At 39.4% G+C, this 23,966-nt stretch overlaps 1 protein-coding gene across 1 annotated transcript; it reads left to right on the top strand.

The window, feature by feature from the left end:
- The first annotated feature begins 268 nt into the window (after positions 1-268).
- On the top strand, positions 269-14,591 carry LOC105358719 (alpha-tectorin-like). Its single transcript, XM_023949218.1, has 25 exons — positions 269-483; positions 565-637; positions 730-753; positions 1,434-1,549; positions 1,730-2,008; positions 2,145-2,240; positions 2,752-2,917; positions 3,864-4,264; positions 4,348-4,924; positions 5,014-5,597; positions 6,067-6,619; positions 6,699-7,291; positions 7,479-7,633; positions 7,954-8,354; positions 9,602-9,798; positions 10,206-10,601; positions 10,683-10,966; positions 11,052-11,323; positions 11,391-11,510; positions 12,309-12,493; positions 12,575-12,735; positions 12,913-13,164; positions 13,257-13,416; positions 13,488-13,590; positions 13,673-14,591. Exons 2-25 carry the CDS (start codon positions 592-594, stop codon positions 13,762-13,764), a joined length of 6,213 nt encoding a protein of 2,070 aa, XP_023804986.1. The 5' UTR covers positions 269-483; positions 565-591; the 3' UTR covers positions 13,765-14,591.
- The last annotated feature ends 9,375 nt before the right edge of the window (positions 14,592-23,966 follow it).

Below are 23,966 nucleotides of genomic sequence, written 5' to 3'. Positions count from 1 at the left end.
AGATAAAAAATGAAGTTCAATGCTGACCTTTTCAGTCACAAATATTGAAGAAAATATTTCTTTGAAACAAATGCCTAGACACTTGAATGATTGAAGTGTATTTTAGTCAAAAAATAAAAAGCAGTAAAAGCAATAAAAACAGTTTTGCACAAAAAAAACACTAAAATCAAAAGGTTTCAAGTTGTTTGTAGCTTTTTATTGTTTTTACTTCACTTTTATTATCAGTTAAATAGCGGTACGTCACAGTGAGATGACTGATTGACACACGGAAACAAAAAGAACCTAATCCATCCCTCATCTTACTGGAACTCAAAAGCTTTGGAACTTGGCCAACTTTCAGCCTTTAAATCCTCACTGCTGCTTCTCTAGTTTCATCTGATGCACAGGAGATGCTTGCATGGAAAGGCTTTCTTGTTGAAATCTACTTAGTTTTCTAGTTTTGCAAACTCACATTGTTGCATCCTTCATTTGTTTGCACATGAGGTAAATATCCTTAAAAACATTTTCTCGTGTGTGTTGTTTTCTTTTTTTTTTTACAATTTTTTTTATTTAATTTCACACTAGGTGTGCTGATTCTTAAGCTTTGAGAAAATGGTGGGTAAGGTCTTAGTGCTGCTCCTGCTCATGTCAGGGCTGTGTAAGTATGGAATTTGTACCCTACCTAACTTATGTGTTTACTTTAAATGTGATCTTTTTGGTACGTTACTGACTGACATGTTTTATTTGCAGGTAAAGTGGCTGCCCAAAATGAAGGTAAGATTTGACTTTTACTATATTTTTATAAACTTGTGACTGTAATGTTGCCACAAAAACACAAAATTAAAGCATCCTTGAGTATTATGCTACTTAACTTATGACAAGGAAGATCACTATCAATATTTTTGGTCATCATGGCAAGAGTTTTACCAGATAGATATACCTAAAGCTCAGGGGAAATTCATTTCTATTCCTTTTTCTTTTCTTTTTTTTGGGAAATAATAAGTTTATCATTAAGTTTCTGTGCTTTGGAGAACATCTCAATTTTGCCAAAAATATTTTAAGAACAGCAGCATTTACCATTTATTTATGGAAACTTTATATGAGGAATTTCTTCAACTTCACAAAATAACAAACACAACCTGAACCTAGAGAAAAAAGAAGGAAACAAGAGTTTAAAATTAAGAAGAGCAACATACATTTACTTACTTTAGGATGGGAAAGAGAAAGTGCTTGCTCAATTATTTTATTTCTTATTCTCATATTTTAACTGTAAAAGAGAAACTAAATTAAAATTTTAAAATATAAAAAGGAATTTTTCATAAATAAGAAGTGGTGTTTACAAGTTCCTGGCGAGCGTAGGAGCGGATCATACAAACAAGGAAAGACATGCATTTTTGATAGTTTGATCCTGATTTGATCAGCAGCACTGGCATCTTTCTAATTTTTCTTCCTAGGTCCTCTTTATCCAATCAATGGAACAGCAAGCTCCCAATCAGATGATGGAAGTTCTCCACAGATTGTTCTGCAAAGACCTTTTGTCTACTTCGGTCAAAGATACAACAGCATTTATGTATGTAACATTCTGAATGAATGACACTACCACATATGATTATAAGGGACAGAATAAAAAATAGTTTATAGTTTATATGCATTTTTATTAAGTAAGAGCCTTCTTTGGACATCTCCTTTCCAGTACAGTCTTACTGTATTGTTTATTTATTCAAACATCTTACTGCTTATCTTTTCTCAGGTCAATCACAACGGACACTTGACATTTACTGTCCCATATTCCTCATGGACTCCTCAAGCATTCCCAATGCATGGATCCCTAGACATAATTGCTCCATTCTGGACAGATTTGGACAACAGAGGAAATGGTTTTGTCTACTACAACCAATACACCAACGGCATTGTCCTCCAACAAGCTACACAGGACATTAATAGCTACTTTCCAAGCATAAACTTCAACGCAGAGTGGGTCTTTGTGGCAACATGGTATGAAGTGGCCTACTTTCCAATGACAGGCACAGTAAGTCAGAAGAGTACTTATAAAGCCAATACATAACATGATAATAAAATCAATCCTACTGCTTCAGAAAACACAAAAATATTTTAACACGCACGTATGCACATATATAATGTATATTTATTTGACACATTTTCAGAGAACAACTGTTCAAGCTGTGTTGATCTCTGGTGGCCAGCACTCATTTCTGCTCATGAACTACGGAGTTATCGCTTTAACTACTCGGGCTGTTCAGGTTTGATTCATTACTACATTGACATCTTTTTGGTGTGGCTTAGCATCAATGTTGTATGCATAACCCATGGATCCTCTTAACCCTTTAACACACAAGGTTTTGTCGGCGACATCTAAATACAATCTTTATCTTTCACATACCATAACTCTTTGAACGTTTACTCGATGACAGTGAAACCGCTTATTCTGAGGCACAGAAAAGTTGCTTGTCAAGTTGGCTTTGCGCCAACTTTACGAACATTAAGTGTTGCTTGTCACCCAAAAAGTCGCTGTCTCCAAAACAGAATCCTCTGATTTGAGTAAATTAGCTCAGCACTTCACTTCTAAAAAGTGTTGCATGTTAGTGCGTGACTGTTTTTCTCCATTTCAGAAGCAGCTGGAATTACTTTAATTGCGTTAACAGTTAAGGTAGAAGAGTTAAGGTAGTTGAAAGAATGTTAACACTGGAGCTACACCTCTGGTGTAAAAGGGTAAATATGAAGGGTATCTAACATATATCATCATATTTGCAGGCTGGCTATGACACCACACACTCTGTTCATCATTTGACCATTCCTGGATCTTTTTCAAGTTCTGCAACAGGAGACAACTCTACCTTTAGTATCAGCAGCAATGTCAATGTAACGGGTCGCTGGGCCTTTAACATCAACAGTAGAACAAGAGGCTGCCAGTATAATGGTAAATATATTTGTAAATGTTTTTTTATTTTTTACCATTGATGTTAGAGAACAAATAACGAATAATTGAGTCAAGTGACACAGTAGTTTCTCTTGGACCAAGTGGGACTGTGTGTGGCTATATAGTAGGCTGCCATCCCTTTTCCAGTGTCTCCTTGCTGCTCTCTTTATTGGTGTGTGTCCAACATTAAGCTTTAGCTGTTGGAAGTCCACTGTATGCCCTTTGGACTACTCTAACCATTGAGCTTTGTTATTGAACGAGGCCAGGACTAAATTCTCATCTTACCTCTTCCTCTGCATAAATATCCCCAAATTCCAACAGTGAACTCTAGAGCTGCTTTTCCTATTGCTCAATAAGGTGTGTAGAGCAGCAGCAGGTGATCAGGTGTATTTTCTGGAACCTCTGAAAAATCTGTGATGATTGAGAGAGGCCATGGCAGCTTTGCTGTGATGCTACTTTGCGACTCCCCCTGGTGGCCACTTCCTCAACTACACCCAAACAGAATTCCCCGATGCAGACCAGTCATTCCAAATGTAGGTCAGCTGTTATTCGTGCTCATTTTAGTTTGGCCCAAATTCCACAACAATTTCTTGGTAGGGGCCCAATTCTCCATCCCCTGGGACTATTTCCTGGGTGACAGTTCATCACTGGACACCAAACGAACCATCTACCAAAGGACTGCAGGGGTTGCCACCAATAAAACAAACCTAGTGCAGTCACAGGTTGGCCTCATAAGCCCATTGATGGAATATTTGCTCTAAAGGGTGTCAGTGTTGGCCATAAATTTCTTACCATTTTGCATACAAGTTTTTAATCACCATCAATTCACCAACAGTTTAATTTAATGTAAATGTATGTGATCAAAGTAAATGTTTTACTGCCATGTACAATGCCTGGTCTCTTCAACTGCTCTATGATTACACCTATTCCTTTATTTGTATTCCAGGTGAACCTGTGCAGCTGGGTGACTCATTTTGGAGCGACTCCAGCTGTGCACAGAAGTGCACGTGCACCTCGACAGGCCTGCAGTGCTCTAACCAGCCCTGCTCCTTTTCTCAAGTTTGCATGCCATATTCCTTTCAGTTCTCCTGCCAAACGGTGCAGAGACGCACTTGCACTATCAGTGGCGATCCACATTACTACACCTTTGATGATACAGTGTTTCACTTTCAAGGCACCTGCACCTATGTTCTCTCAGAACAATGTCAGTATGGGCTTCCTTATTACAGAATAGAGGGCAAAAACGAGCACAGAGGCAGCACTCATGTTTCCTGGACACGCCTGGTCAAGGTTTTTGTCTACAATGAAACCATTGAGCTGGTGAAAGGAAACCCAGGAAGGGCAAAGGTCGGTGAGGTTGTTTGTTTCTTGTTTTTTTGTCCTTGTTTTATGAATAGCTATTAAACTGTTTTTTTTTTCTGACCTCACAGGTTAATGGAACCTTTACAGCAACTCCTTTTACCCTCAACCAGGGCCGTGTCCAGGTCTATCAGTCAGGTTTTAGTGTGGTTGTCAGCACTGACTTTGGCTTAACTGTATCTTATGACACATATTCACATGTCGGAATCAGTCTACCCTACACGTACCAGAATGCAACATGTGGTCTATGTGGAAACTTCAACAATCAGCCTGGAGATGACTTCCAAACTCGCAATGGCGAGGTAGTCAGCTCTGATGTAGATTTTGCTAACAGCTGGCGAGCATCTGGTGATGAGGATCCTGGTTGTGAAGCACAGTGTCGGGGTCTGGAATGTGCTGGCTGCAATGCAGCTCAGACTGCATTATACAACAACAATGACCACTGTGGCATCCTTCAGAACAGCTCTGGACCTTTTGCAGCATGCCACCAAACACTTCCCCCACAAAACTTTGTGCAGAGTTGTGTTTATGATCTGTGCATCGGTGGAGGATACCAACCCATTCTGTGCCAATCTTTAGGTGTATATGCAAGTCAGTGTCAACAAAATGGGATCCAGCCTGCAAGCTGGAGAAGACCTGGCTTCTGTGGTATGTTTTCTAGTTGTTAAGCATTTGTTCGAATATACTATTACTAATCAAATGGCTGAAGCATTGTATTTTTACATTTTTTCACCCAGAAATCCCCTGTCCAGCCAATAGCCATTTTGAGTCTCAAGCAACTGGATGTCCATCCACCTGTGTTAATCCTAACTCCACCCAAAACTGCCCCCTTCCTGTTCAGGAGAGCTGTGTCTGTGATACCGGCTACGTCCTCAGTGCTGGACAGTGTGTTCCTTATGCTCAATGTGGCTGCAGCTTTGAGGGTCGCTATTATCAATCAGGACAGACTGTTATACTGGATGAAGACTGTGGGAGGCGCTGTAGCTGCACCGCTGGCTCAATGACATGCAGCCCCCATGGCTGTGGCCCACATGAATCCTGCAGTGTAGATGCTGGAGAAAGAGGATGCAGACCTAATGGTTACGCCACATGTTTGATAAGGGGGCCAGGGTCCTATCAAACCTTTGATGGACTGACATATCAGTATCCTGGAGCATGTAAACTGATTGTCGCCAAAGTAATTGGATCATCTGATCACCCACACTTCAATGTGTCAACAGAAAAAGTGCCACAAGGCCAGGAGAGTTTTTCCAATTATTTAAACATTGAGGCTCAGGGAGCAAAAGTCACTATTGGAATGGACAGCAGCAACAGAGTCTGGGTAAGTGACTATAATATATTTCAACATCCAAAACCTGATTGTAATCATGGTTTAAAATGTGTCGCATGCTGTGAAAAAGATGTCAAAATCAGCTGCCAATTAACAAGCCTGCCAATGGTCTGCTATATTGCTCGGATACTAATGCAAATTGCAGTCGTAGGTGAATGTGTTTTATAATTATGTAATTTGGAACTGAACTGTACAGTAACAAAGCTGTGTAGGCAGTTAACTTTTTTGGCCAAAAATTATGATCATGAAACAATGATTAAATTGGACAAATGTTTTGTAGTATATATCCTATAAACGAAGCAAAGTTTTCAGAACATTTTCTTCATTTGTAATTTTCTTGGGTAAAAACAAGATTTTCTTATTTTGAAATATTTACAGCCATACGGAACCTTGGTTCAAAAAGCAAATATTGTAAATATTCTAATTTTTGAATACCTCAAAGTGTTTTAATGTTTTCTAGGTTGATGGTCAGCTGAGTAGACTGCCCTTCAGTTCTGCATCCAACCAATTCCACATCTTCCATAGCAACACTCACAGCATCATCCTTCGCACATCTTTTGGTTTGACTGTGCAAACCGTCTGGCCTCACTTTGTTCGTGTCACTGCACCTGTTGTCTACACCAGCTCACTTGGTGGACTCTGTGGAAACTACAACAATGAGCCCAATGATGACTTTCAAACACCAGATGGAACCCTGGTCCATAGTGTTCAGGTGTTTGGGGACAGCTGGAGAGAAGGCTCCCTGGCATCTCACTGTGTGGAAAACACAAATCGCAACATAATGACCAATTTCAATTCCAGTGACTACTGTGGCATCCTGAGTTCACCACATGGTCCATTTACACCTTGCTGGCCTGTGGTGAACCCATCACAGCAAGTGGACGTGTGTGTGGACATCCTCCGTAGATCTGAAGATCCTGAATCAACACTGTGTCAGGTTCTACGAGATTATGTCCTAATGTGCCAACAAAAGGGGGTTTCTCTGGGAGAGTGGAGGAATACAACTGGATGTGGTAAGAACAATACCCATAATTTCTGGAGGTAACCTTTAATTGGATTATTTTTAAATCTGTTTTCTTTTCCTGCCTGCAGCGGCAACCTGCCCTTCAAACAGCCATTCAGAAGTCTGTGGGACATCCTGTCCCTCCACCTGCCCCAGTCTCTCCTTCCCCTTCAGCTGTGACACTCCATGTCAGGATGGATGTCAGTGTAATGATGGCTTTGTCCTCAATGGAAACCGGTGTGTGCCACCAACATCCTGTGGATGCTACCATCAAGGGCGCTATTGGCAAAGTGGTCAACAGTTTTGGGATGGAGAAGAGTGTCAGAGTTTGTGCAGCTGTAACGGTGTGACTGGTGTGGTCAGTTGTGTGCCACACTCTTGTGGTCCCGATGAGGCGTGTCGAGTGGTAGATGGCGAGTTTGGTTGCCATCCCAACCCTCGTGGTACCTGCTCTGCCTCTGGAGACCCCCACTACTTGACGTTTGATGGAAAGACCTACGATTTCCAAGGAACATGTCGCTATGTTCTAGCAGAGGTTTGCCATTCATCCAGTGGGCTCCATCAGTTTTCTGTGGAGGCAAAGAATATGCCATGGAATGGGCTGCCCGTGTCCATCACAGCTGAAGTTGCTGTTACTGTGTGGGGCTACAAAGTGTGGATGTTTAGCAATAACAGAGTAGAGGTAAGTATCTGTTTAAACAAAACACTGCTTATAATTTTATATCAGCTAATCGATTTGTAGGACTTATCTTACCCTACACATGTTTCAACTTCAAACAAATGTTGAGTACAATTGTAATCAGAGAAAACAATAATATCATTCAACTGCAATAAAAGAAAAAACACATTTTCTATTTACTTTGATGTAGGTTGATGGAATAACGAGAAACCTACCATTCGTCTTGAATGGGAACATATCTGTATTTGCAAGTGGATATCAAACATTTGTCCGTACAAGTTTTGGTCTAAGCGTCATGTATGATGGATGGAGCACGGTGTCTATCTCTGTACCTCCAGATTACAGGTATTTACTAATTTACTAAGTTTTCTCATGTGTGACATGATTTAGTGACGCAAAGTATGTAGGAATTCCCTTGAAGACTACAAGTGACATTGTTTTTTTTATTCATTAAATCGTCAATTTACACTACACTAACAGTAACATGTGGGGGAAGTGTGCAAGGCCAAAGAGAGCACTGTGGAAACAAAATCAAACTTCAGTTTTAACTCGACCTTTAATATTTGGATCTTATTGCATAAGATCAGTGGTTGCAGCTCTTATACCAATCCCATGTTTTAAGGATGTGAAGGATTGAAATACTCCTATTTTCTCTTTATTATCAGAAGAAACATGTGTGGACTTTGCGGAAATTTCAACGACAATCCAAATGATGACTTCCATAGCCCAGATGGTGCCGCAGTCACCACACCTGATGCTTTTGGGGCAGCCTGGAAAGTTCCAGGCAACTACAGCTGCAGTGATGGCTGTGGCTCCTCCTGTCCACGGTGCACTAACGATCAAGCTGCCAGAGTTCAGTGTGAGGTGATTCAGGCAGCTGACGGCCCCCTCAGCTTCTGTCATGAACACGTGGATCCAGCCCCGTTTTTCAGTGACTGCGTGTTTGACGTTTGCGTGGGTGGAAATGCTCGAAACGATCTTCTGTGCAGGGCCATTGAGACATATGTGAGCGCATGTCAGTCTGCTAATGCCCGGATCTATCCTTGGAGACAAAACACCACCTGCAGTGAGTCACTGACTTGTTTCCTTAGAGTCCCCCATGTCATTTTCTTTTCTAAAAATTTTCCCAGTGGTGTTTTAGTTATGATTATAAAGTTTTTAACCCAAGTCCCAAAACCTAAATATCTTAAAAAGCCTCTGTTTCCAAGGTCTCCTCTACATGGGTGTGGTTATGGATGCTGAGCTGATTAGCCCCGCCCTTGATCCCCCCCCTTTCCACACGTTGCAGTTTGACACAAGGGGGTGGGGAGTGGGGGGCATAAATGACACAGACTGACAGTCTCTATTCTCAAAGGTTTATCTTAAGCAATGAAGAAAACTTTTAAAGTGACTTATTTTTGGTTCCAAATTGACACTTTTTGAAAAATGTGCGGAGTGACAAAACAGATGTGTACCGGGCCCTGCAGTTACACGTGAATTACACACACAAAATACGTTGATAAGCCTATTTTGGCAACATTACTATTCATTCATCTTTCATTCATTCATTCAGGGGATAGGCTCCGGCAACCCCGTGACCCCGAAAGGGAATAAACGGTTAAGAAGATGAATGAATGAATGAAAAACATTACTATTCACACGTAGTTTTCCAAATACAGTACATGCGGCCAGTTCAAAACCTTTCTTGGATGCACGGACCCAAATGAAGGGTTAAGTTTTGGATTACGGGTTAAGCTGGGTTCTCACCAAACACGATTCGAGCGGCAGAGGTGGCCAGTTTCAGTGTTAAGTCAATGTTACAGATGCAATCTGAGGTCCTGCGGCGCTATTTGAGTGACGGGCGCAGCGCAAGGGTCTGGCAGCTAATGGGACTTAAACTTTAAGTTTAGTTTTAAACGTGTCCGGCCAACAACAAAATCCAGCCTTGGACGCACTTAAAATGCATGCATGGAAAGCAGCAATATTCTATTCCTCCGCACCTGACCTGATGTGCACGCTGAACTGGGCAAATCAGGGAACTTGTGCAATGTGCATGTGCAGTTGTGACATAACAAAAACTAATTAATTCAAACCAAGCATCTTTGCGACAGTTTGATTGACACTGATTTAAAAGGAGAAATACTGAAAAATTAAAATGTCGAAGGATATTTTAGTACAGTTGTTTTCTTTCATAAGAAAAATGCCAGAGGTACATGTCAAAAACTAAAAAAAAACCTTGATTTTCATCTGAGGGGGACTTTAAACTATAAATCAAATAACGTTTTTAAAGATGTAAAAGTATATGCTTTTAATTTGGTCGATTTTCCCTTCAAGGCATCAACTGTCCAGCAAACAGCCATTATGAGCTGTGTGGAACAGACTGTGGCCACACCTGTGTCTCCAGCACCAATGCTACCTGTGAGCATGCTTGCTCAGAGGGATGTTTCTGTGATGAGGGATTCGTCAGAAGTGGTACAACCTGTGTTCCTGAGGAGAGCTGTGGGTGTCAATATGGCGGCTTCTACTATAATGTAAGTCACTTGTTAAACCAATTGAATCATTATCTGTTTTTACCATCAAATGGTTTTTCATACAAACTTCTTTTTCTCTTTTGCAAAAAGAGATGTTTCATGCAGTTTTTTAAAAGACCTTTATGAATGTTTCTTTTAATGTTTTTAAATTTTAATGATTGATTTCCATTTTTTCTTTGCTGGAAAAAATCCCATTTGGTGATAAAAAATAACAAATTTAAATATAATGCCGTTGTCACAACTTTAACAACTTTGCAAAATGAAACTATATCCAGTATCTGGTTCCAAATCTCTGACACAAACTGAACTTGTTCTGTAAGGCATGAGAAATAAAAGGTGTTTATTTTGCATTCTTAATCATCCTTTGTAAATGGATGCCAACACCTTTTCTTAAACCTGTTCTGCAGGTTGGAGAGTCTTTCTGGAAAGATGGTTGCTCTGAGCGATGTGAATGTTTGGCCTCTGATGTTGTGCACTGTGCCGCTGCATCCTGCACTCCTGCACAGCAGTGCACCGTCAGGAATGGCCAGCTGGGCTGTTATGATGGGATGTCCACCTGCACTGTCTGGGGAGACCCGCATTACATCACCTTTGATGGTGCCCTGGCTCATTTCCAGGGAACATGCTCTTATATCATTACTGAGACTGGGAGTCATGGCAACAATCACACCCAGTTTGAGGTTGTAGCCACCAACAATCACCGTGGCAACAACCATGTGTCCTTTGTGTCATCAGTGGACATACATTTCTCTAAAGATGCAGAGAGTGTGCGTGTAAGGATTGGACCAAACAGAAGAGTGAAGGTAAACTCAACTCTCAGAACAAACTGCTTTGTTCTTCTGTTCTCACGTCTTCTTTAACTCTGTTGAACTCTCCTCTTCCAGGTAGATGGATCTGATGTGTCTCTTCCCACGACTGTAGGAGGCATAGCTCAAGTGTCAACACAGGGAGGCTTTGTAGTCTTTAATGCAGCTGACCTTATTGTCCAATTTGATGGCCAGAGTACTCTATTGGTCAGAATGAGTCAGCACTATCAGAACAAAGTCAGTGGGATGTGTGGGAACTTCAACGGAGATCCTTCAGATGATAAAGTGAAACCGAGTGGCACACTCGCCCAAAATGACACTGAGTTTGGACACAGCTGGAAGTCACCAAGCAGTCAGCCAGGGTGAGCTTCTGAGCACAAGCATCATACCATCATACAGTGTTTTATTGGTGCTGGATCAGACTATACATCTGTAATTTTTCTCCAGATGTGGATCCACTGATGAAATAAATGAAGATGGACACTGTCGTTTTTCACAAGAATACTCTGAACTCTGCAGCATCATCACCAACACCAGTGGTCCATTCAGCGCCTGTCACCTGCACTCTGACCCACAGCCATTTTTCTCTTCCTGCGTCTATGATCTCTGTCTCTACTCTCCAGCCAATGGCATGCTGTGTTCTGCAGTTTCAGCTTATGAGAAAACTTGCACTGTTTTAGGCTTGAACATCCCAGAATGGCGCCCTGCTTTACACTGTGGTACGGCTCTACTATTATGATGTGTCCTTATACCATATGCAGACAATAACACCTATCATTTTCTCAGCCTTGTCAGATCCCTGTGAACAGCTGAACTGTGCAGAACATGAGTGGTGCGGGAAGAAAAATGGAGAGTACGGCTGCTTCTGCGATGAGCACCATCATAGACCAAACAATGAGAGCTACGGTGAGGTCAATGGCTTGATCAGGAGAGAATTTTTACTGTACTTTAATGCCCAGCACTATTGTTCTATCAATTTCATCTGACAGCAGAAAACCTGATAAAATGTTCAGCTCTTACTGTGAACAGGCCAGCAGGTGGGGTCCCTGATCTAATGCTGAGCAGCTTTTTCTGGTGATTGCACCAAATAATGACAAGAATACTAGAGATGACACATCTCAGAGTTATGGTACTTTATAGCATCAGTATCTACAGAATGCAATCCTGCAGACTGTGCAGAATCAGAATATTTTATTATCATTATGCAGTGCACAACAAAATTGTTTTCAGCAGCTCTTTTTCAGTAAATAATTCCACATAGAAATTTAAAAGTGCAGCCAGAGCATTGTCAACAGAGTAGTGACAGGGGATTTATTAAGATCTAAAAGATCTAGACATCTAAAAGTATGAAAAACAGAAATATACAGTATCAATGAACTCTGCATCCATATGTATCAATGGATTTTTTTATTTATTCTTTGTTTTTGTCTTCTGAGAATTGAACGGCCTCTGTTTTCTTTGGAACGATGACTTCAGAAAACGTTTAAACGCATCTCAGCCAATGAGGCAGGACAGTGGAATGAGTTTTTGTTTTATTGTAGTTGCCCAGGAATGCCACAGGAACAGTGATGTGTAACGCTGTATTAAACTCTTTTTTTGCCCTCAGTGATCTCATGGAATAAATGCTCTCACAGAAATCCCTATATGGCTTTGCAGATTGAAGTGGTAAAACAATTTCTTTTTGTGTCTTTTGGTGTCAAACAGACTCGTCCATCACCTGTGAAAACAGCTCAGGGACCATGTCTGTGTCCCGCTGCCAGCTGTTTGAGGCCGGCTTTCACTCCAGTGCTCTCCATCTTAAAGATAGCTCCTGCAATGGAACTGTTCAGAATGGAAGACTTGTTTTCCACTTTGACAATGAGGGTCATCTTTGTGGAACCGTTCTCAGGGTAAACTTATTGGCTAACCTGTTATCAAAACTGACTAAATGGGATTGCCTTCATTAATTCCCTTTTCATTTTAATGTCCAGAGCAATGGAACCCATTTCATGTATGAGAACACCATTCAGGGGGATGTGGATACTCATGGAAGTATCATAAGCCGTCAGAAGAACGTCCATTTGCTCTTCTGCTGTTCTTACCCTCTGTCCCAGGCCCTGTCTATGGATGTGGGCATAAACCCTCTGGAGAGGTGATTGTACTGTCTGCTTTTTATGTCCATTTAAGAGACTGTTCACCCATCATCAGAACATGCTGAATCCATTTCGGGGTCACAGGGTTGCTGGAGCCATTTGATAGACACTTTTAGATTCTCTAAAACATTTGATGTCATTTGATTTGAAGCTCTCTTTTGCCGTCTCTTTTACAGTGTAGTGAGGAAGAAGCTTCCAGTTGGTGTTGGTGTGTATCACATGAGGATGACCCCCTATCAGGACGCAGCCTTCCGCTTCCCCTTCACCTCTAATACAAACATAGAAATGGTGGTAGATGAAAGGCTTTACATTGAGGTGCGGACTGAAGGTGTGGATCAACAACAGATTTCCACTGTTCTGGACTCATGTTGGGCGACACCAGTCAACATTGCAAACTACCCTGTTCGTTGGGATCTCATTGCTGAAGAGTAAAGAATGACTTTTTTATCTTCACCAACTATCTTAAACATCTCGTCTGTGTATCAGTCTTGTTTACTTTTTCTATCTTTTTTTATTACAGATGTCCCAATCCAGATGATGGTACAGTTGAGCTGGTACAGAATGGCATCTCCACTGTGGCTCGTTTCTCCTTCAAGATGTTCACGTTTACCAACTTCTCATCCATTTTCATTCACTGTAATGTCCACTTGTGTCTGTTGAGACACAACAACTGCACAGCTGTAAGTAAAACCTGTCAAAGAGAGACAGTATGAATTCTGCTGCTGAGAAACTAAACACTTTCTTCCTGCAGCATTGTTATCCTGGTCACCCCACGCGTTTCAGGAGGGACTTGTCCTATCATGACTCTTCAGCCATCTCAGTTGGACCACTTCATCTGAACCCACGTAGCTTAGGTAGAACACCTTGATCACCTTCCTATTGTAGATAAGGAGGAGCTTGACTTAACTTCTTTGTTGTCCTGTTTCCCTTTTACAGGAAGGATCCAGAGCAGCAGTGCTCCAGGACAGATGACATCTGTCTTCACCCTGATAATTGTTTTGCTGACTGTCAAAATTCTGATCCAATGAGTTTAAAGAGAGCTGATGTGTTTACCAGCTCCCTTCTTAAATGTTCATTTAGGTTTTTCATTTGGGTTTGTTTTGCGTTAGCAATCAGGTGGTAGTAATAGCCTTGCATACGGAGGTAGGCTCTTTGTACTACACACTGGGGTCATAATTAACTTACTGTGAATTTGAAGCTACTCATGAATAAACTCAAGCAATGGGCTGATGGGATACCATGGCTTTAGTGGGGTGTAAACTGTTTTGATGTATTGAAAATTTACAATAACTACTGTGTCTGTCAGTCAAAAAGCCTGTCAGTCAAAGAAGTCATCCTATGGTTATCTTAATTATCAAAGTATTTTACTTTAATAAATATAAATTACTTGTCTTTATTTGTAGATTTTCAGTTTAATAAAAATGCATCATAAATAGTATAACAACAGTATTGTTACAATAATATTAGTCCAGATTTTGAACTTGGAAGCTATACTTAATGCTTAAGATACTATTTTTCTATTCTTCTATTAGACTTTTGTTTTCATTGTGGGCTGGAAGAGGATGACACTTGGATTGTTAATCAACCCTTCTTGGGAAGGAATTTGTGCTTTGGGATGTTTTTTTTTTTTAATAAAAATGCTAGACAAAAGTCCAACCTCTGCATTGAAGCCCTGATACATTTGTTCATCCAAACAGACATAATTTGTGAAAAAAAGAATAACCACCTTCTCTGTGTTATTAAAAACGGAAGTGTAATATTTATTATAGCTTCATCTGCAAGAGACTCTTGAAAATGATGTTTTCAAACATGCAAGATTAACAGTTCCCAAAATAAAACATTGTTCAGAGACAAAGTTGTGCATTGGCCTTTTTTTATTGAAATTACATCCATACCTTTACAAGAAAACTCACACCTAGCTTCAACTGAACCCTGCTATAGAGAGCAGAAAAGTTTTTATGCTCTCCAAAACATTTCCATTATATGTTTGACCTTTTCCCATTGTAACTTTTGTGCAGATTTTAATGATACATTGATTCAATTATAAAATGATGGAATATTTATGTTTCTACTGTACTATGTACAGAATGGTGTTGCAGTCTGTCCCACCACACCATGTAGACCACAGGGACATGCAGCAAGGGAAGACAGGTGAGGTCATCATCCCCACCTGCCACCATAAAAAGTAAACTAATGTTAAAAATTAATGTGTTATAAATACAATTTGCCTTATTCTAATACAGTTTATTATTTTTATCTTCAAAATTGCTTTAACTTTTCATTCGTTTACAACACAGGCTGCAATGAGAGGCAGTGCCTCACAGCAGATTGTGAAATTCTGTGCAAACTGGGTTGAATCATTGACCGTATGCGTAAACTGGACTGAGGGAGCTCTCCCCTTCGAGTTCTAAATAGGAAGTACCCAGTGGCACCAAGAAGCCAAAATCCCATAGAATTCTACTGAAGCTTACTGCTATTATGGTACTCAGCCATTATGTTTGTCAGAATAACTATTTTAGTTCTGTCACACTTCCTCAGTCCATTTTCTTTAAACAGTCAATGGGCGGAATGTGTGACTTTGGTTTACTCTGTGTATGCTAATAATCTAATTCTTTATTTACGTTAGTTGCTTGTGTGTTTTGTTCTCTTTTTATTCTGTCATGTTTTGAGTTTGTTTCCTGTTTTATTTCGAAAGGTTTGCTGTTTTGTTGTTGTTTCCAGTTTTACTTTGGTCCCCATCTACCCTTTTTGTTGTCCCCTGTGTCTCGTTTGTCTCTATGTATTTAAGTCCTGTTTTTCCCTTCTTCCTGTGCTGGTCCATAGTCTGATGTTATTTTGATGTTCCCTAGTATTTCAAGTTTGCGTGCCTGCTCTGCAGTGGGGTTTTTGGTTTTTACTTTTTGTTTATTAAAGATGCTGTTATACCTGGAACCTCCTGCCTCCTCGTCTCTGCGCTTGGGTACTTCATCAACCCCCTTTGTGACAAATGTACATTGTACACATTTTTATTACATTTCATTACTTTCCATATCATTTATACTGTTGTTTTTATTTGTCTATCGTCTATTTATGGTTTAGATTGGACACAAAAACACATTGAAAACAGGGGAGGCATAATGTAGCTCTGCCATAGCAGACAGGACACTGGTGAGCTTTTCTTTGTTCTTTGAAGTACACACCTGCAGAAGGTGAAATGACCGACACCTCCTTGTTCTCCTGACTGGATCTCCCTCTGCAGCGAACACCAACGTCTTCACTCTGGGAGCAGTCGGTCCATCCCTGGATCTCGTGATGACATCCAGAGGGGAGGTCTCTGATCCTTTACAGTGGACGTCGTCCAGGAGAATCAGCCTTTGCCAAATAACTCATCTGTGACGACCTCTGCATGACCCCTGGAAGTGCAGAACAACTTCAAGTCTGCTTAGATATTTAGCAGGAATAACTTGGTCATAAGAAAGAAAAGTAATCTTATCAAGGAAGTTTTTCAGGAGCAAAATTATAATCGTTCAATAAAATTTGTCTTATTGGCTAGAATGTTCTTCTTAAAATAAAAATCTTGGAAAGACTTTTTTTCTTACCAAGTTGTCAGATTTTTGTGGCTTTTTTCATTTTTACTTGAATTATTTTTTGACTTTTTATTGCGTGTGGTTAGAAATCAGCATTGGAGGCTCCAGAAAAGTTAGGATGAGGGAAAATGGTTGAAAAAGAACTATTTGTCTTCTGTATATGTTGGCATTACATTTCTTTTTCTTTTAAGAATTCCTATAGGAATAAGAGAACTGGGCTTAGTGACCCCTTCCCTTTGTGTTCCAAACAGGAAGTACTTGCTGGTCACAGCAAGCCAAGACCCCATTGATTTCTATAAAGAAATACCAATGGATTTATGTGGATGAGGGCGATGTTGGCCTCCTCATCCTTATTTTTGATGGTGGCATCAAACCGATCTCCACTCTTCAGCTCCACCTGGAAAACGGTGAGGACACAATGAGACCGTTTTACTAAGACGACGTTGCTGTCTCTCACCTGCACTCTGCAGCTCCCCTGGAAAACGTGGATGCAGGTTATGACATCCCCATCCCCAAGCAGCAGAGACAGAATCTAGGTTTACCCTGCGAGGCAGATCGATTCTCAGAGGAAGAGTGGAATCTAATTCCACTGTTCTGGGGAAAGCAGCAGTTCAAATCACAACTCTTTAGCATCAGTTGACTCATTTTATTACAGAAAGACTAACCAGAGGATTTAATTGTTAGAGACAATTTTTTTATCATTTAACAATTTGGCAGCTGGAGTTTGGATTAGAATTAAACCAAAGTCCCCTTCAAAGTTTTTATCAATAATTATGCAATTTCTTAAAACATTAGACACACAAATCTGTGCAACTTCCAAGCTTTCCAAACATTTTTACCTCATTGTGGCCTCTAATTTTCCCTTTCTTTGTTGTTATTATTTCAACTTTCTTCCTGTGAAGCTCCAGAATTATTTTACAGGAAAAAAAAGGAGAAACTTTCAAAAATATATGAATTAAAATACACCTTTATTTTTATGAGAACTATGCAGTTTTGGAAAAAAGGCAAAAATAATCAAACTACATGTCTTTTTTAAGGTACATGTTGTATTTTTAAGCATTATTTTTAAATATTTATTTGTTAACTTTTAATAAAATCTTTCCAAATTTTGTCTTAAAAAAATATTATTTAAATAAAATTGTAAGCATTAATCAACATATTTAAAGTAATAAATATAAATTAATATATGTTTCTATGTGCACTAAAGTTAACAAACCTGTGCTCATCTCTTGACCTATAAGCTTGTAGGTCACGCCCTCCTGCACAGATTGACAGCCAGAAATTTTCTTCTTTAAATACACCACGCGTTGTAAAATTAGCTACTTATTTTTGGAAAAAAAAAGTCTTTATTTAAATATTGTGAATAAAGGGGTTGTATCTTAACAATAAGCACCGTGAAGGAAGCTGTTTTATTGTAAAATCTCCAATTTAAGTGTTTAATTAAGACTCCTCTAAAATGTCATATCTGACAAACTTTGCTTTTTCTCCGCTACTTTTTTACAAAAAGCTCAAATGAAATTGAAAATGTATGTCAGGGTTTTTCAGAGCAGGTTTTTATTAAAAAACATTGACATAAAGAGAGATTTCCAATTTCTACACATTGAACAACTTTTCTATGTAACAGTTTGTTACTTTAGTGATTTAAAACTAAATAAAATACAGAAGGAAAAAGTCCTTCCTGCTTTATGATGATCTACAGAGATAAAACATGAAGGTGGAAGTAATGTGTTACAGTATATATATTTTTAAAAGGAACAGAATTGATCTGATCAGAAATGTTAATGAAGGAGGAAGAGATCACCCAGAGACTAATTGTGTAATTTCCTGTTCTTGTTGTCCGATTAAAGGATTTGTGAGCGCTGGTCAAGACGACAACATCCCTACAAATAGGATGAAAGGCAAAATTCTATATTTTTTATGAGTAAAAATCATTTGTGCAATAACATTTTGTTGTTAACATTTCTTTTTAATAAAAAAAAACTGTTTTAATTTGAATTAGAAATGGTAAAGCAGGGCATTATAACACACAGATACAGGATAGTGTGACCTTCAGTAAAAAAACTTGTGTTCTTTTTCCAAATTTTGATTCCTGTTGTGCAGTGAAGTAAGAAATGTCTTCCCAATGAGATAAAGGGTCATGTGATGTTTGAATCTCAGATTCAGATCCAACTCATTTAGGCATCTTTTATTGAAATAGGTTAAAAATTTTACCTACGGTTTTTTTTTTTGGTGTCTCCATGTTTATTCAAGATTCTGTTTGTCATTCCACACAAAATATTTGGAGAGAAATACACAAGTGAGACGAGATGTTGTTTCTCACTAGCATGACAATGCAAAGAAGCAGCAATAATAAAAATAGCAACAAAATAACAGTCCAAGAATAAAAAAATAGAAAAAATAAGATAAATACAACATTACATGAGTGAAACAAAATAAAATAAATATTGTGGTGCTTCCGTCTGGGGGGGGGCACTTTCTGGCATTGTCAACGTTCTTTTGCTAAAATCACAGACTATTTTCATTCCTCTTTATTGTTTTATGTTGAAACGGGACGTTTCTTCTGGAGGAGGGGGCGTATGCTGTTTACTTCCGCATTAGCGTTCGGATGACAGGTTCATGACGTAATGAGACAAATGAACTTCAGGTTATGTGAATGAAAAGGAAAATAAAGGTTGATTATAATATGGATGCTCCCCTGACATATCTGAAGTTTATTTTGTAAAATTGTATTTTGTATTGTACTTCCGTTTTATACAATAAAGTTAAAAAAAAAAGGAAAATAAAGGCTGCAGCGGCCCTCTACATTCAAATGTGTTTCTGAGATCCTTATCTTATGAAACTCTGCTTTACTGTCACCGAACCCCGGAAAGCCAGCTCCACTGAAAATAATCTGATATTGAGTCGTCAAATAAAGCTTCACAAAAGGCTCCACATATTTCTGCCTCAAGCTAGGCTCTGATAAACGGAAAACTTTGTTGTTTTTTTTCCTTGTTAACCTATGACTTTTTCTCTTGTAAATTTATGAGATTTTAAACCTCGTAAATTTATGACTTAATATCTCGTAAATTAACATTTATGACTTTCTTTAGTAAATTTACAACTTAAAAGTCGTAATTTGAAAAAAGAAATATTTTTTTGTAAACTGGCCCTAAAACTCCGTCGTAATATATTTAAATCATGTTGACAAAAAATGAAATATTTATGTTTTGGTCTTTGCCCCTTAATTTTTTTTTCTTTCTTAAGTTTTATTTTTCATCCACCCAAATGAACAAATCTTTTTCTTTATACACAAAGTACCCACTTCCACCTAAAATGAAAGAAACGCATTTTAAAATAATATTTAAAATTTACCCTGTTGGAGATTTTATACATAAAAGATTCAAATTTGAATCGGAACCATGCATATTCTGTTCATCTGAAACTGAAACATTAGAACATCTTTCATACAGTTGCAACAAGGTTAAAATATTTTGGTCTGATATACACAATAGGTTGCCACTCAAAATTTTAAATATTCCCTTTTTTTCCTTATGTGATGTTCTTTTCTATATGGAAAATTTGGATCCAGGAAATTCTGATGTCATTAATAATTAGTAATTTTAGTAATTAGTAACTTATCAAAATATATCAAAAGTATTATTATTTTGAATTGTTTTTTGCCATGCCTTTGCCTATTATTTCTTTTTTTTCGAAATGTGCATTTATAGCGTCTGTTCACCCTAACTTGGTTTGTATATCTATAAAAAAACAACGAGGTACACACATTGTTAAAAATATTACTGTTTTTGTTTTTTTCGGTCTTATGTGTGTTTGATATTTACAATTGTTTATTGTGCAAGTGACTGTGAATGTCTGTAAATTGAAAAATGTACATTAAAGTTTGTTGAAAAAAACACATTTTTTTCATTGATTGCCCCTTAATTGTGGACTGGTAAACCCCGTTATTGGAGAAGCATTCCAGGAGGAGAAACGTTGCAGTCAGCCATTTTGGAGAAGCTGCAAGCACCTGCTGGCTGGAGGAACTTGTGAAAGGTAAGTTGAATTGACTCTAACAACTTAAGTAAGGGAAGTAGAAGACGTCATATTTATTAATGTTGTTAGTTTTCAAGGGGAAGAGCGTTTTAGTTCACTTTTTTTTATTATCGTAGTCATCAAGGTTAAGGCTATGCGCACCACTTTCGCCAATTTGCCCCTGCCGGCCGCAGCCCTCCCCTCGACGACAGACAGAGGTAGCACCCTAGCGCATATTTTTTGCAAACGCAAAAAAGCTTTTGAAAGCAAAAAAAAAAAGTTTTCGAAAGCAGAAAAAATTACATGTCAAAGCCGAATAAAATATTATTGAAAAGCAAATATTTAATATTTTCACTTGCAACTTAGAAAGTTTTGTGTGCAACATGGTGGCAGAAATATCACTCCATGTTTTACACGCTCTCTGTGTAGAAAACGCGGGAGGAAAGTATGCGGGGGGTGGGGTGACCAACTTGCAGCTGCAGATGACGTGAACAGGTGTCTGACCCTGAGAGGGAAAGCAGCAGAGGGGCGGGGCTTAGAGTCATCACATATGATTACAGAGCCTAAAATACACATTGCTGCCTCCAAGTTAATAGATGATCATTTTTATTTATAAGATCATGTTTTATTGGGTCTACTTGGTTATTTAAAGAAATAAGAGGAAAAAATGTGTGAACGAATCTGTGCTAAAGTGAAGTTGTTTAAGTCTAGGAACCACAAGCTACAAATTTCTAAGGTCCAGAGATACATTTTGGTGGTCACAAATGATAAAAGTTTCCAATTATGAACACAGAAACAAAAAAAGTAGCCCAATAGACTTAAAATTGAGCAAGTTATTAATAGTTTACGTCTAGCTGATCGCCTTGTTTTGCGGCTAGTAAATAATGGGAAAACTTGGTAATCACAGCTAGACACATTAAGGATTTTTGTCTCTTTTAATACCACATCTTCCCTATCTGTGCTCTAAACACCATCAATTTGTAACATGACATGGTAAAGTGATTCTGAAGGTTTTAATGGTTTTTAGAGAAATGTTCATTTAATGTTATACCATGGTCCAGGTGAATACTCGATTCTGATTGGCTGAAGGGTTAATAGCCGAAGTATGCATTATCAATTTTTAACGCACGGCGTGGACGCCTGAACCGGTTAATGCATACTTTGTCGGCCATTAACCCTTCCTTATTCTACAACGTATCAGAGCCTTTTGGAGAAAAACAAACTGTACATCCAAAATGAATGCATATTTTAAAAGTAAATGATGTATTCCTTTCTAGAAATGTTGCCAAAATAAAAATTAGTCTTAAAAATATCTTTTTTTGTGGGATTGTGTTTTGTGACTGCTCCCACAGTGAGGACGATGGAGTTCTCTGCAGAGGGAGATCCATTCAGGAGAACAAGGAGGTGTCGGTCATTTCACCTTCCACAGGTGTGTACTTCAGGATCAAAACTGTATCAAAAAATGGGATTTTTGAATGTAAACTGTGTTTTCCTGAAAGGAATTCCAGATCAGACATGAATATGAATTAGGTTTATTTCTGCCAGGTCCCCTGGTGCAGCTGGTGGGTAGCAGCAGCAGGAAAGAAGGGCGAGTGGAGGTTTATTTCCATGGAGACTGGGAGGCACTCGGGTTGGAACGACCTGAACGTGGCTGTGATGTGCAGACAACTGGGACACAGGTTTGTGCAAACATGGAGAGCTCAGGGAAAAACATTTCATGGAATGACTCGTGTCTCCCACGCCTCCTCCTCACTGGCAGAGCGACAGCAGCTTTGGTCAGGGGAAAGGACCCCTCCACCTGGACCAGGTGAGGTGCACAGGGAAGGAGGAGTCTCGGAGGGTAAATCCCACACTTCCTTCTGTATCAGTTATGGGAAAAAGCTGCTCACTCAGACTCAGCTCCTTATTTATTTATTTTTAACCCTAACCTCGTCCTGCAGGTTTGGCAGCGATCCCACCATCCATGTGGTGATTGTCGAGGAGTCGGAGCAAACGCTGACACTTGAGTGGGTGGTGCTTGACAGGAAGTTCAGGGGACAGAGCGGCGGTCACGACTTGCTGAAGCTGCTAGGCACCAAGGATCACTTTCTGACCTTTGACCCCAACACTAACACAACCTGTCTCCCCAGTACTGATAGGGGAGAAGAAGAAGAAGAAGAAGGTAGGTTACCTGCTTCTTGTGTTGTCATGGTTACTATTGGATGGGTAGGACCAGGTGTGAATATGACAATTTAGTGGAAAATAGCACAAACTCTTATTTTCTTTAAACTGAAAATTAATTTTTTTTAAAACACCAAGGTAAGGATCAAAGCTATTGAAATGATCAATTTTTTTGCGTGTCATAGGATGTTTTTGAAACATAAAAAATAAGAATGCCTCATGAAATATCTACAAATTATAAATGAACAGAAAGCCCAGATTTGTTGATATTTTCATTTTCTTTAAACTGAAAATGAATTTTAAAAAAAACAAAGATAAAGTTCAAAACTATTGAAATGATCCGTTTCTTGTATAAAAATATGTCAAAGCAATTTTTTGAAGATTAATAAGATTACATTTTATTTAAAAGGACACCCAAGGACACTGTACAGATGGAAGATAACACAATAATATCACAACATGTTGAAAATAAGTTTAAACCGTTGATAAAATCAGATTGAAATTTGTGATCAGGGAAAGCAGATTTAAACAGATGGATTTATAGTCTGGATTTAAAAATTGGAGTCGATGTCACAAAGGTCTGGGGGGAGAGAGTTCCAGAGTTTGGGAGCCGAGTGGCTGAAGGCACGGCTCCCCACGGTGACCATACGGGCGGCGGGAGGGAAAGCTGAGGGGAAGAAGAGCAGCAGGTCAGGGTGGAGGTGCAGCTGCTGGGGGAGAATTCTGCAGAGTCCAGATCAGAGGAGTTTCTATCAAAGTATGAAGAGAGAAATCAATGAGTTCTATCGTTAGAGGAGACATCACGTGATTCCTCATGGGAGTAGAGCACCGCCATCTTGGTGAGGTCAAGTCACTGCTGCAGTGCATGCATGTGAACACATTTCTAGCAAAACGCCAGTTCATAGTGCGTGTTTCAACTGCCAAAATTGGAGAAATGAGTCCAAGAAGGAGGAAGGCATAACATTTGACAGGTAAGTACTCAATTTTTTTTCTTTTAATGCTTCATTAATAGTACACATGTGGTCCAGTGGTGGCGCAGTGGTTAGCGCTCTTGCCTCACAGCAAGAAGGCCCCGGTTCAAGTCCCGGCTGGGGGACATGAAAAACACAACATCAATGGGGGACCTTTCTGTGTGGAGTTTGCACGTTCTCCCCGTGCATGCGTGGGTTTTCTCCGGGATCTCCGGCTTCCTCCCACTGTCCAAAAACATGCTTCATAGGTTAATTGGCAACTCTAAATTGTCCACAGGTGTGAGTGTGAGAGTGAATGGGTGTGTGGTTGAAGATATTCTACCCTGGCGACCAGTCCAGGGCATCCCTTGCCTACGCCCAAGTGGCCGGGATAGGCTCCGGCAACCCCGTGACCCCGAAAGGGAATAAACGGTCAAGAAGAAGATGAATGAATGTTGACATGCATGATGCTGCAGGGCTATTAGCATGATACATGATGTACGTATAATTTGCTGTCGACATAAATGTAAACTTGTTAAACCT

The sequence above is a fragment of the Oryzias latipes genome, chromosome 19 (assembly GCF_002234675.1).
Source record: "Oryzias latipes chromosome 19, ASM223467v1".
Classification (NCBI taxonomy): domain Eukaryota; kingdom Metazoa; phylum Chordata; class Actinopteri; order Beloniformes; family Adrianichthyidae; genus Oryzias; species Oryzias latipes.
The sequence above is the reverse complement of the archived record's forward strand: the minus strand, read 5'-3'. Positions and strand labels throughout refer to the sequence as shown.

What these genes read in the sequence shown, in the direction of transcription:
- LOC105358719 (XM_023949218.1), top strand. Translation starts at nt 592, where the DNA reads ATGGTGGGTAAGGTCTTAGTGCTGCTCCTGCTCATGTCAGGGCTGT. An exon ending in GAGACAAAACACCACCTGCA is followed by an intron (nt 8,355 to 9,601) that starts GTGAGTCACTGA and finishes TTTCCCTTCAAG; the next exon opens with GCATCAACTGTCCAGCAAAC. An exon ending in ACCAAACAATGAGAGCTACG is followed by an intron (nt 11,511 to 12,308) that starts GTGAGGTCAATG and finishes GGTGTCAAACAG; the next exon opens with ACTCGTCCATCACCTGTGAA.